Below are 14,803 nucleotides of genomic sequence, written 5' to 3'. Positions count from 1 at the left end.
TGTGTTCATTGCCAAACCTAGAGTATTGTAGTGTATGTTGTCTTCTTTCTGAGCTGTTCCCATAAACAATGGTCATGTCTTCTATAACGGAGTAGTTTGCTCAGTGTCTCATACAATACCACAGAGTGAGTCCACAACAAATGCTCTGGAAGGGATTTAGGTGTGATTAGCTCACATTCTCATTCATATTTTCTAATTGGATATAGGTCAGCTCAAGGACACACCATGTTAACAATAACTATCAGATGTTGAGTGCCTGCTACATGGCAGGTACCAGCAAGGTGCTTTTGATTTATCATCTCATTAAGTCCTCACACCAGTTTTTCAGGATGAGTATAATTATCCCCTTTTTATCAATGGGAGGCAGTGCAGTTCAATGTGTGATAGGCTTTAGAGTGAAATTAAATTTCTTCTCCATTACTTACTAATTATTTGATCTTAGGTAATTTAGTTAACATATCTGTGCCTCCATTTCCTAATTTGGAAAATGGAGATAATAATATTGATATCCTGGTCCTGATGGGAAGACTAAAAGTAAGATGAGCCAGTATTTATAAACTGTTTAGGAACATACCTCATATATATCAAATAGTCAATAAATGATAACTGCCATGTTGGTAAAGATGATAAAATTGAGGCTCAGAGAAATTAAGTAACTTGCCTAAGGTTTCATATTCCACCATATTGACTTCATGCTTTTCCCATCAACCTACACAGGGTCAACTGGAACTTGGAACTGCTCTTTGAGACTAAGGGTGGACTTTTTCCCATCTTATTTTTTACTAGAAAATCCAACATGAGTCAAAGTGGGCTGATTTTTATGTCACGACTACCTGTAATTGGAGTAAGTGAAATGGTCAATGGTACAGCAAGGGAATATAGGGGAAACAAAAGGCCTTGCTGCTCCTTAGACTCATAGACTCATAACGTTTTAAGGAGCCTTGGGAACGATGCAGTCTTGCACCATCAACGTTTGTACAAACAACACCTCAATGACACTCATGTGCAGGATTACAAGACAAAATGGTTGGCCAATTACTCGGGAATGTCTATCTGTTATTAGTAAGATAATGACATAGTTTTCAGTTATTTGCTATGTTTTTCTCATTCATTAATTAGGTCAAGAAATACTGAGCACTACTATGCGCTATGCTCTGTTCCAGGTTCTGGAAAATTACAACAGTGAACATGTAGTTATGAATATTTTGTTTAGTGCACCTAACTTGCTGTTTGCGTTTACTGTTCTGTTGATTGATACTTTTACATCCAGTATAATGAGAATTTTTGGTTACATATACAATTTTGCCTTTGATTAAAAGTTTGGAAACAGCTACACTCATAAATCTAGAGTTTCGTTTATTAGTTTTCTGAAAAGGCAGTCTCCTGGTGAACATGCCCACTTTTTATAAAGGGACATTATCCTGCCCTATTAACATAACTTCCTGAAGAAATTGCCCTATTATTTTCTTCAATAATACTGACTGCTCAAATATGGCAGTGTCACAGCATCAAGAGACTAGCTCTCCCAGTGTCAGGTAATATGTCTAACAGGCAATTTTGACTATGAAAAAATATCTTAGCTTCAGATTGACTCATTTTCACATATAGATTTATAGCTACATAGTATGAACCTGTATAGATTCATATCTATAAGCAGGGTTCCATTAAAACCATTACCACTTATTTGGTCATGTTATTCTAGGAAAGTAACTCAAGTCTTTATCAGCAAAATAGGGATAATGTTCCATGCCTATCATCATCTTAACTACTATGGGAATACAATAACAAAATATATGTGGAAGTCCTTTCTAAACTGTAAACATTTTTGTAACTGGAAGGAGAAATGATCAGGTAAGTTGTAGACCATCCACAGCCCTACATACTTAGTATAGTTACATGCTTTAGTATGTGCTCCATAAAAGTGGGTTGAGTTGAAGTAAAGACAGCTATTGTCTGTCATGCTTTTAATAATCTTAGGGATAGATCTTTCCCACCTGCACTGGGAGCTGATGCTGAAGTTTAACCTTATTTATTATCAGTAAGTTTTTCCTTATATCAATGTTCAATTTGAACAGGACACTGTATAAAGAGACAAATGGTAGATCAAGTAATTGAAAGGCCTCTATCGTTTCAATTCCCAAATTATAAAATAAGTACAAATATTGATTGACCTAAATAAAATGATAAAAGAATTGCACACTCTTTGTTACTAAGTAGATGAAAAAGGAGAGGTGATTACTTTTAAAATGTTATCTAGGCCAACTGCCTTTCAGAAATCTCTAATTTCCTGATCAAACGTAAGGTTTCCATTGTCTTTCAAAGAATATTACAGCCCAAGATGACAAAGTAAAGAAAAAAACAGTCAAGAAGAGTAGAGCCATGAAAGATACAGTCAGGAAAGTTACCTCTTTCATCCGAATGTGACCATCTTTAGAGGAGTCTTGGGTAGTCATAAATTGCTGTTTCACCTTGTGCAAATTTGCTTTCATGACCGTGTCCTGCAATTGACCAAACAGAGCCACATTAAAGCCACTGGGATCTCAAAGATATAGTTAGGATAGCAAATATTCAAAACATACCGTGTGAAAATTGTTTTTCAAACCTGGAAAGCAGGTTCCTTGGCCATTAAGTGATTTTACCCTTTTGTAGAAGAGAGAGCAATGCTGGGGATTTCTTGAGCAACCAAGCACTAATCAGAATCTTGACTAGGTACAATTTACAGTTAATGAGTTACTAAAATATTGATGAAAAGAAGCTTAGAGACTAGGGTGCTGAAAGAACAAATCAGAATAGTGTTATATTTGGTTGTGACAAAAGACTGTATTGTGATTACAGATTTTCTTCCCAATAACTCAGAGGTTTTACATTTTTTAACTGAAAAGTCCAGTTCTTCTGGGCCCCCAGGTGTCTGTAACTCATTTTTAATCTTCTTTTGTATTCTCTGAGGAAAAAAAATAATGAGAAGGGAGAAATAATTAAAGAGGAGACCAAAGTAATAAGGTAATTGCCGAGTTAACCAAAGATGTTACAACTCCCTTCTATGTAGAACCTTAATTGTCTTCTTTGGTGGATTTTATGGTTACTACAGTAAAAGTGACATATGTAACCAACAATAAAGAATGAATTCTGATGCAAGGGTTGAGAAGCATAGATAATCCCAAACAGTGCCCAATTCTGAGATTCTAGACTTGCTGAAATTTATGCTAAATTCATTCTCCCTAATACTATCATGCTGTCTCTTGTCCCAAGCCCTCCAGCTGTAAGTTAGAAGGGCTGAGAAGAGGTAATCCTGTTGACTCACTATCCTCTCTGTTGGTGTTGCAGGTGGAGGTGACTCAACCTTCAGCACACTCTCTGGATGCATCATCCATGCACATGTGTACAGGAGAGTTCTCTGGGTGGCCTTGGGCTAACTCAGTTCTTCTGCCTTTCTCACTTGTATTTCTCAAGAATAACCCCAGCATGTGCTGGTAATGCAACAACCTGAGATAAGGAAGAACTTGCCAGAACAACCCAGGTTCAAGATGTCCTAAAACACTTTAGCCCACCACAACATGTTGCCTTCAGGTATAAAACCCAGAAAAGACTGCTTTCTGTCAAGCACCTACCATGTGCCAAACACAATTCTGGCCCCTGGTGATATTATAGTCAGCAAAAGAGACCTGGTCTTTGCCCTCCATCACAGGCTGGTGTAAGGCATCTTTGTCCAGCCTTCCTTTCCACTGAGACCTCTCCCTGATGGGTTACAAAGAAGAGAAGAGATGGTGGAAAGAGAAGTGTGGTGGGGAATTAACAGCTGCCACATCCAGTTGCTAAGAACAGGAAAGAAGAGCAGGTGAATAAACATTTTTGGACTGCCAGCCAGAGGATGGGCACTAAGCCATGCTCTTTAACAAATATTATCTCCCTGGATCTTCACAACGGCCCTGAGAGGCAGAAAAAAATGTACTATACCCTTTAGCCCCTGGCTTCCTTGCTGGCCTGCTAGCTTCTTCCTCTTGGGGACCTTGTTTTTTTCTTTTGTGCTCCAGCTTCTTACGTGGAAATTCTCCTTTATCATTTTCCCACCACTGGCTGAGAAAATGTTTCTGTTTTTTATGTAGTCTTGACTCGGAGGGACTGTCAGTCCTCACCTCTTCCCATCAGGCTGTCATCTCTTCAGTTGACCTCTTGTTTATGGCAAAGAACTTGCCAGAACAACCTATGCTCTGTTTTAGTCCTTCCTAGAACAAAATGTCCTAAAACAATTTAGCCTGGCACAACATGTTGCTCTCAGGCATAAAACCCAGGGAAGACTGCATATGGCAAATGTTTTCCAGTGAGTAGAAAATCTAGTAGAAAAGTAGTACAAACTCTCTACCTTCCAGATCTTAACATATGAAGACTAATACTCAAATTCATGATAATTTTATCCATTGCTGCAACTATAAGTCAAAATGTATGATTCCTTCAGATTAGTCTTTGTGATTTAGAAGCAAAAGAATAAACAAGAAAAAAAATCAGAGGACGTTTGGCATCCTTTCTAAGGATCTGAGACACTGCCCTTTCATTTTACTGATGGAGAAAACAGGCCAGAAGGGTGATGCAGCTGAATACTGGCAGAACAATCTTGAAACCAGCACATTTGATATCTGGTCTAGTGCACTTTCCACCACACCTTGTTGTTGGTTGAGATGAGGCAGAGAGCACCTCATGGAGTCATTGCATTCCAACATTAAGTCGTTAATAAATGAGAAATGGTTCAAAAAAAATGCAAGGAGAGCTTGATGACTTGCTTTTGGGGATTTTTCAGGATGGGTTCTGGCAACTAGTTAGATAACCAGATGCTTTAAATATTATAAGACCCTGAAGGTTTGAAAGCATATTCTTAGAAAACCAGGGAACACTTCTGTCAGCAAGAACAATTTTAATGCTAGGGAATTTCCAGGGCATTATGCTAGACCTCAGCCCCTGACAATTGTCATCCATCATTGCAGGAGGTGGGTGCATAGCAAATGTTTGATGTCGGGTTATAATAGTGAGGTAGAAAAGATGCTGTGAGCTGATATGATTTAAGCTATTGGATCCTCTAATATCTGATTCTCTAAACTTCCAGGATTGGTGTGTATACTGGGTATATAGGGAACTGCCAAGTTTCGTGTCAGTCAGTAGTTTGCCTCTTCCCTGTTCAATCATACACAAACTTTTGTCAGCAAGTATAAAGATAGAATTGCACTTCCTTTTTTTTTCACTTGTTGCTTTTTGCTGCAGGGGATGATAAACAGATGAAATGCATGCAACAGAAAGAGGTTAATGAATTAATGGCTTGTATAGTTCCCAAATGGATAATAAATAGTGAGGAATAAACTTTATTTGAAATAAATTGCAGTGAAGGTGAGTCTTTTTGTGAAAAAATTAAAGTTATATGAATAAGAACTAAAAAATAGCATCTATATGTATAGCTATTTTTTTAAATTATAAACCCAAACCACTAGCATTTGTGATTGAGATGATGTATGAATCAAATGGATCTGTGTATCCTAGCCATATCAAGATCATCTGCTGTATCTCTGGCTTTGGTCCTGTATTTAGAAACCCAAAATGATTAAAATAAGAGGACTTAGACAGTCTGACTCTGTAAATATCAACCAAACATATTCATATGGTGATTATAAATGGGGAACAGTGAAGGGTCTAGTTAAAAAAAAACTGAATACCAGCCAGGTGTGGTGGCTCATGCCTGTAATCCCAGCACTTTGGGAGGCTGAGGTGGGTGGATCACGAGGTCAGGAGATTGAGACCATGCTGGCTAACATGGTGAAACCCTGTCTCTACTAAAATACAAAAAATTAGCCAGGCATGGTAGCATGCACCTGTAGTCCCAGCTACTCAGGAGGCTGAGGCAGGAGAATCGCTTGAACCCATGATGCGGAGGTTGCAGTGAGCCAAGATCGCACCACTACACTCCAGCCTGGGCAACAAAGCAACACTCCCTCTCAAAAAAAAAAAAAAAAAAACCTTTCTAAATGAACACACACCAGACTAAAAATGTGAAAAAATACATTAGTAATTTGGAATCAAAGCATCAAGTGAAGAAATGAGAGATTATGCCTGTATCATTTGTCTAAGATAGAGCAAGTCTAACAGGTCCCTGAGGTGACAGTCTGTCTGTTGTCTTCTGTCTTCCTTTGAGTAGCTTCCTTTACTCATGAAGGACCAAAGAGTGGTGGTGAGTATGACTTAAGGCATCCTCCAAAAGCTACCCTAGCTTGGAAAACTTGCTCTCATAAACTGGAAATCATATATATATGCACACACACACATACACATATATATACATATATATACACATGATATATATGTATATATATATAATATATATATATAAAATCTTAAAAGCATTTCAGTGTTTAAGAGAGTAAGCTTCAATGATCCTGTGTGGGATAACCCCTTGGTGGATCTGAGGTAAAGTGGAGCGTAGAATAAACACTGGGAAAACTAAGGACCCAAGAAGATATTGCATCAGCATAAGAACATATATGTTAGGTGCTTTTGCAACTAAAAGCGCCTTTCACTTGTGTTATCTTATCGGCCTTCACTGTGAAACAGGCAGGCCAAAACATTATTCTAATAATTATTATTTTATGGATAGGAAAATTGAGACCCAGGAGGTTTAAATGGTATGTTGCTATCACACAGCTCTAGGTGCAGAGATAGGGAATGAGCATCGGATTTCTGCCTCCACACATAGTTGTCCTTTCCCCCCACCATGAGTCTTCTTTGGAGTGGGCCTTCAGAGACAAGAGGTACATTTTTTTTATTCCCTGTGGAAGGTGAACAGGTTCTTTGAGACTCCAAGTTCTTCTGTCAACCAGGTTACCTCATGTGACATCCCACTAATCGTGGTGGGATTAACCTGTTTAGTCTCAGCACCAAAGATTTTGTGTGTGCTTACATTTGAGGGTTCATGTACCACACAGGAAAAGCACAATGGAAATCACTCAACAGGGTTGAACTTCACTTTGAATTTCAGCTTGATCTTTTAAATTAAGAACTCCACAAGTATAGCATTCATTTCTTTTTCTCTGGAACACAGGATCCATTGGATGAATAAATGATTCTTTAAGATGGGCTGGGCATTCCCAAAGGAAGTTAACTAACATAGGTCATGTTGGTGAAAAATTAGATTTTAAAGTAAATAAATGTGAAGCCAAAGAAGCAGTGGCCAGATTCTACATTACCTTTAGTTTGAGGACACAGAATCTTGGCTTCTGTCTTCTCAGACCCCTAACCCCGATGCTCATGACTATCCCTTTGACCTAAAGCAAAAGAAACTGGGGCTTCCTCTGTTGTAATTTCCCATCAGTCATTATCTGAGACTCTAGGCTCCAGCAGGGTACTATAATCCCTGAAGTATTGAAAGAGGCCCAGGATGTGATACAGTCTGTATGTGAGGGGTATGCACACATATAATCTGATGCTTATCCATGGACTGGCTAAAATCTCAGCATTTGGAAAGAAAAGGTTTGCAGGGAGTAACAGAAACAGCAGCAATTGTAGCTGATGGTTCCATTAAGTCAATCCCCTCCAAGGCTCTGAGGAATAGGTAATTACAAGCAGGCTGGTTTGCTCTCCTGGATAGACTACCAGGCAGCTTGCTGTTAGAAACCTCAAAATACCTTCTTCTGAGATCTCTGTGATCCGCTAATCAGCAGAGGAAAGTAGAGCTATTCATGCCTCTGAAGGTTGGCTTACCACTGCTGAACACCAGAGCAAGGGGCTGCCTGATTGTGGCGGCCTCCCTGCTGCTGGATTCTGTACTCACTGGGCATTACCAATCAAAAGCAGGTGTCACAATCAAATGGTGACTGTTCCTCAACTGAAGGGCCTTCCATTTTGGAAGTCCTGCCCTATTGTTAAGAACTTGCTTAAGGTCCACTTATTACTCATCAGAGACAAAACCCAAGATTAGGAATAGCTTCCTTAATCATGGTTGTCCAGGTAGCATGGAGTGCCCAGTGAAAGTCCCTGCAAACACACTCCCCAGAGTAATGCCTCAGCGTTTTGAAAGGCATCCAATGGCAGATGATATCATTTCTAGTTAAGAGTTCAAACTTATCATCCTGGCTCCAAAAGCTTTCTTCCCAGCCAAGTGCTCATGAGATGTGCCTGGGGCTATTGCCACAGCTCAGTGGGATTGGCCTAATTATATCAGAATCCCCTCTCCAAAAGTCACTGTTCCTAGAGGAAAAGAGGGTAAAAAAACATGCAAACTGACTTTGAGTGCTTTTAAAATGAAAGATCCTTGGCAGACCCCAAATGTACTTAAATACCTACAGGATGAGACCTAGGGGTCTGCATTTTAACAAAAAAATATAATTCTCAGGCATACTGAAATTTGATTTGCACTAGGTTAAGGATTATGAGATCTTCCAACCCCCGTTCCAGCCTCAGAGACATTTGCACTGAATGCAGTTGCGCAGGACACCAGTGAGTCCTTTGTTGTCCTCTTTCCTCGAGGATTATGCTTGCCCCTGTGTAAGAGCATTAGTCCATGGACCAGGTCTGAGATAGGGGCAATGATAAAAACAGCCAAGCTGCAAGAGATGACATCCCTCTTTTCTGTCACAATGGCAACAATGCTTCTAAGCTTAGCCAAGATCTCAGATGAGGATATCTCACAGCATCCTCAACTTAGAGCAGACCCCAACTCGATGAATGGATATTAGATACTCCAGCTTCAACAGTGACAGCAAGTTTTCTCCTCCCTTTTATAAATCACTAGAACAAGGAGCCCTCTGAAAAGGTGAGAAGTTCCAGGTCCCTGAGGATAGATTTTTAGGAGCTGGCCATCCCATTTATTCCAAGATTTTGGATGGTTTTAACTTCATCTTTTTGCTTTCCTCAAATACCCATGTCTATGATAGATAAGATGGGTTGCTGGAATACGATGAGCCTTACATTTACAGATGTAAGTAGAAGCCCTGTGGGCAAGGCTGGTGGGCTTCACCATGGGCTGCTGGCATGTGAAAGTGGCTGGCTAGATTGAAGCAGAAGCCTCACCTGGGGGAGGCTTCCTCAGCTCTACCTGTAGCTTGTGTAGGTACAAGAATGAAGGATAAAGAGGAGTGTGTGCGAGTAGTCTGACCAGAGGAAAGAAGGGGCTTGTGTCTCTATCCTTCTCATCTGCTGATCCTTTTACTTCACAGGCTGCACAGGGTGGAGTGCAGGCAGACAAAGAGCAATAAAAGGTACAGGGAAAGCGAGATAAGAGACAAAGAAAAGGGTGAATGAGAAAATGAGGAGAAAAGAAATGAAGGTCAAAAAGAGAGATAGGAAAGAAGAAAGGAGAAATAGAAGACATGGGGAGAGGAGAGACCAAAAGAGCTTTGAGAAGCAGAGAGACTGGAAAAAGAATGGGAAAACACAGAGACAGAGAGATGGAGAAAAAAATGAGAAACAGAGACAAGAAAGATGAGCAACAGAGAGGTCAGAGAGAAAGGCAAGAAACAGTAGGAGATGAGAGCCATGAAACACAGAGATGAGAAACAGAAGTGAGCAGAAAAATGACAGAGATAGACATAAAAAAAGAGAGAGAGACAGAATATGAGAGGCAGACAGAAATAGAGGGGCACCAAGAGATCTGTATGGCTGAAGGAGGCAGAAGCCAGCCCTTTTGTTTCTGAACTGGCTTCTCCTGCCCCCCACATACCCTTCCCATGTTCTCAACAGTGGTGAAGAGCTCCTTGTTCCCTCACTGAGCTCTCACATGAGAATGTGATGCACTTCTATTCTTCAGATAAACAGCTGAAGGATAAGGACAAACTATCTCCATCATTCATTTAAATTCAATTGTCCCTAGAACGTCTCCTTCTACTTTGCATGCCCTACTGGAGCTTTCATCAGATGGAGCCCATCCCCAGGCTGGCCTCTGCTCATGTGTTTCTGTGTAAAATTTTTCTCTGCTTTGGTACAGAGACTTTCAAGAGTTCATTTACATCTCCCAAGGACAGATTTACCATCAGATGGACACTAGATATATTGGCTTCCATTTGTATCTGGGCTCTGGGTATGCTGGTTGCTTTCTGGTTTGTCATTCCCTGAAAAATCTGTAACCTCTTCTAATAAAATGAGTAATGGAAAAATGATTTTAAATGGTTTGTGGTTTGCTATCAGAGGAGTATCATACATATAAACACCCAGAACCTTAATGTGCTTAACATCTTTTCCAGCTTTTTGAACAAAGTGGGCTACTTTATCCCCAGGTATAAATCAATTAGCAGAGACATAACCAAGGAGATGTTCAAAACCAAGTTAACTGAGTCTACAGTTAGGATCTCTGAGTGGATGACAGATGTTACACTGAAAGTCAGTAACCAGCATGTCTAATGCTACAGTTGCACCTTTTATAAAACCTGCCTAAATCCCTCTGTGTTGCTAGGAGAGGGAGAGAAATTACATACACGCAAGGAAGAAAGGAAGTGAGTTGGAATTAATAGGTACAAATCAATATAAGACTTGGATGTGTGTATCTTACTAAGAGGCATAAATTAAGGCTTAGTGTGCAAGTACTTACATCAGTACCCAGTTTCATCAACATGTGGAGAAAGAAAGCATCGAGTTCCTTCTCTTCTATGTAACCTTTTTCTAAATGCGAGAAAATAAACATAAATAATACTAACATATAAAGTAACACGACAGTATTTATCTAAATATGTTTTTAATCTCACAATTTACAAAGCTTCCATCAACACTATTTTCTGTTATTCCAATAACAAAGTGCCAACACCTACCTCTAGAATACATGGGTTTGAAGAGTAAACACTGTTCCAGAATAAGTGCTTTATGCTAGGGTTTATGTTACTGCTTGGAAAAGGAAGGCTATTAAGTACATGAATTTTAATCAACGAATAAACATGAACTTTACAATAAAATTTAACCCCAAAATTTCTGAAGCTTGGAGAAACTTAACAGGTGTAAGTATTGAATCCCAGTTTGCAGAGTTAAGACACACCTTTTAGATATTTTGTTTCTTTACTAATAAAAACAAATATTAAGTAGTTCCATTTTATTTTTCAAGTAGTTTTTTGGTGGAGGAGTCGTTTTGAAAGTGATAAAATTTATTCTCATTTTGAAAGACTGAGGGGTGTACAACAAAGTCACTGAGTAAAAGTGAGCCCATTTAGGGAAGGATGACTTCAAATAGCTGAGTCTCAGCCCACAAGCCTTGAACATATACGATGATATTAATCATTATATATACAATATATATGCATGTCTACCATATATGGCGCGCGCACACAAAGAGAGATTGGAAAGGGGAAAGTGGAAATTCACTACCCAGAATTTTAACAAGGTATATAGATGTGTATCACCAGTATGCCAAACGTCTGTTAATGATACTGTATTAGGTACACTGCATTAACAACCCAGGTCAATAACTTTTCCTACAGTAAAGGGGAAACTCTAGGTCCTTTCAGAGGGCTGAGCTTGGAGCCACGTCTACACCTGAGTGTGCAAGAGGCTTGTTCTACTCACCATCCGCATCAAAGCGCTGCCAGACCTGCCAGAAGCCAGCGGCGTCCAGGCGCCCCGGAGTCGGTTCGCGGGCGCTGTCCATGGTGTTGACGACGAAGACCAGGCACCGGCGCGAGAGGACCTAGACAACTTTGGTAAGGACTCCTTTACCGTATTTCTTGACTCCCTCTCCTGCTTCTTTCGCTATCTGATTAGCTTCGAGTAACTGTTGCTGGGGAGGACGCGAGCGCTGCTGGCCGTGTCGTCGCTGAGCCGTCCCTCAGCCCTCAGCAAAACCAGCTGCTGGAAGCCCGCCCCGCTCCTGGCGCGCCTGTCCCCGCCCCGCCCTGCGCGCTGTCCTGGCAGATCCTGTCTGTCTCCGCGCTGTCGGGGATTCAGGAAGAAAGAAACTGTCTCCAGGCGTCCACGGCTCACTGCTTTTGCCCTTTAACTTGCTTGTCAGACTCAGAGAAGACATCCCTCTTACGTTTGACTCACTTTCCAAACTTGCGTCTCAAGGGGTTTTCTAGGGAGAGCTACCTCATTTAAAGGGTTGCAAGAAGTGTCAGTGTTAGGGCCCTTTGGGCTTGAGGATTTAGAAATGTAGTGTGTGTGGAGAGGGCAGGTGAGAAGGGATGGTGATAGTGGTAAGTGGTTCCCTTTAAGCAAGGAGTAAGTCAACAGCAATTATTGAGTCCTGATTGTATAGGACATACACATTGCTGTACCATAATGCACTATAAGGACTTGCAACTAAGTAGGGATACTGCAATTCACTGTGATTTAAAGTAGCATCATTAGGATGCTGAGGAAAATATAAACTAAGCCATACTCTACCAGGAAAAGAGAGTCTGGGGGAGATGTGTCTGCCTGCAGGGTACTTAGGTAGAAGGCTTAGATGATTGTGTTTGGCTCCTAAGAGCCACATTAAGACCAAAGGATAAAAATCAGTTGGAGGAACACAGAGTTTCTAACAATCAGGACTGTTCAAAATTGGGCAATGCTCTGTGGAAAAGTGTACAAACTACACTGATACCTTTTGACTATATATTTAGAAGATTTCGTTGGATAATCTATAGAAAGTGCTTGGATATTAGATAAGAAGGTTGAACCAGATGTAAATCTTCTTTATGGCACACTGACTCTGGTTTTAGCATTCAGATGTATTTACGAAAAGCACGCACGCATAAGTCATCTAAACCAGAGTAATGAAAAGAACATGACACTCAAGGTCAGATAGCCCTGGGTCGGGATCCGAGTTCCATTATTTACCAGCTTTGTGAACTGCACCATTAGTTCTCATCTCCCTAAGCCTCAATTTTATTATCTATAAAACGAAGATTAAAACATCTGTTTTGGAGGGTTGCTGTGAGGATCAGAACCACACATAGTAATGCACAATGAATTATAGCTGCTATGGTGTTGTAGCTGATGACGGGTGACTCTATTAGAGAAAACAAGTAAAGTCTAAGAGACTGTCACAGCCAAGAGGAACCTAATGAAAAATGACAAAGAAATGTGATGTTTTATCCTGGATGTGATGCTGGAACAGAAAAAGGCCATTAGGTAAAAATTAAGAAAATTTAAATAAATATGGACTTTAGCTAATAATAATGAAAAAAATGGTTCAGAAGAAAACAGTTCTGGGTTCAGGGCTCAGCTTTGCCTCTTACTAGTTGTGTGTGATATTGGGCAAGTTACTCAAAAGAAGCCTCACTTTCTTTGACTGTAAAATGGGAATAATAGTAGTATTTATCCTGTGTTATTATCATAAAGGTCAAATTAAAAAATCATATAAACCTATTGTCACAGTATATACAGTAACATTCAGTGTAAGTTAGTTACTAAAATGATGAATCTTCCATACATACATATTTGGAAGATGGTGAAGTAAACTTCAGGATTTTTGAGGACTGTGGCTTAGCCTAAAGGAGGAAAAGCAGTATTATCACCAATGAAGAAAGTGCTGGTTACAAAAATTGGAGAAAAGCATATGTAGCATAGGAGAAGAGCATATGTAGCATAGGAGGGTGTAAGGGTTCAGTATCTGTAATTATCATCTGTGACCTTAGGAAATTAGTGGATACAATGTCAAGCACCAGTTAGGAAAAGTAATTGGTATAAACTCACCGGGGCTGATCTTGTTTTCCGACAAATAGTGGAAAAAGATAAAACAAGGCAGATTTCAGAAGTAATAATCAAGATCTAACATGGAGGGATGGTTAAATAAATGATAGTAAATATCTATGATGGGCTTTGCTGCATACACAGAAATCTTGACTTTGAAGCTTGCTGATCCAGAAACCTTCTCAAAACATAAGGTTAAGATTAAAAAGCAAGTTACAAAAGTGTACATATATGATGACTCAATTCTGTAAAATAAAATACATGTTTCTACACATAGAAAACATGGAAGATGTATATTAATGACATTAATGATCTGTTTCTCCGGAGTGGGGAAGAGGGAGGCTCACAGATGATTTCAATTTTGCTATTTGTAATTCTTTTATCTTAAAACTTTGTGCAGTAAGCATATAATGCAAGCTATTATACTTTTTTAAAGTTGTAAAAGTGAAATCTAGGGAAAGAAGAAGAAAAGTACAGCCGCAAAGATTACTGTTCTTGGGACTGGAGAACAAACAGAACTTGGAACACTTTCCAGGAGCCTGTCATCTGGAGCTCTCTGGGGAGCTGCAGTCTCCATTCAATGATTTATTTCCTGTTTTCTTTGCATCCAAATATTTATCATGGCACTGGGTAGGGAGATACTGCTTAGGAATCCTGCATTCCCTCATATAAAAGTTTCTCTTTGAGAAAATCATCCAAGCCCTTAACAGAGAAGAGAGCCAGTAGGAAGGTATTTAAAGATCCTATAGGAGACACCTGTAAGACTGTCTCATTGGAAAAGCTCTCCTGCCTAAAAATGGAGTGATGGAGATAGTGATGAAAGAACCAGAGTGGTTTATCAGAGTCCCTTCCTGTCCAAAAAGAGAACTCAGAGTAAAGCAAATATTCAGCAGCTGGAATCAAGTTGAAATACATTATGCATCTTATGGATTAATTAGCACCTTCCACAGAGATTCTGATTTAAATGGTTTGGAGAAAGACCTCTACACTGATATTTTTTTAAGTGTTCCCCTAGGGATTACATTAGAACCACTGACTAACCTTTTGTCTATAAGTTTCCTGCTGCTCATATTCTGGTCATTTTATTATTTAGGTATGGCGTCTCTGAAGGGTAATCGAGAAAAGGAAAAAACTTCTAAAGAATTAACATTACTTTCTTATTAATATACTGTCTCTTTCA

At 39.7% G+C, this 14,803-nt stretch overlaps 1 protein-coding gene across 1 annotated transcript in view; it reads right to left on the bottom strand.

Annotated features, from left to right (window-relative positions):
• SCGN (secretagogin, EF-hand calcium binding protein) overlaps positions 1-11,788 on the bottom strand; it is a 49,561-nt gene extending 37,773 nt beyond the window's left edge. Inside the window, exons 1-3 of the mRNA XM_054491999.2 lie at positions 11,518-11,788; positions 10,556-10,626; positions 2,406-2,498 (exon numbers count right to left, since the gene is read on the bottom strand). Of these exons, the coding sequence (XP_054347974.1) occupies positions 2,406-2,498; positions 10,556-10,626; positions 11,518-11,599 (246 nt within the window). The 5' untranslated portion in view covers positions 11,600-11,788. The remainder of the gene's footprint in view (positions 1-2,405; positions 2,499-10,555; positions 10,627-11,517) is intronic.
• Positions 11,789-14,803: the final 3,015 nt, after the last annotated feature.

This window comes from Pongo pygmaeus, chromosome 5 (assembly GCF_028885625.2).
Source record: "Pongo pygmaeus isolate AG05252 chromosome 5, NHGRI_mPonPyg2-v2.0_pri, whole genome shotgun sequence".
NCBI lineage: Eukaryota > Metazoa > Chordata > Mammalia > Primates > Hominidae > Pongo > Pongo pygmaeus.
This window is presented reverse-complemented; position numbering and strand designations above follow the sequence as displayed.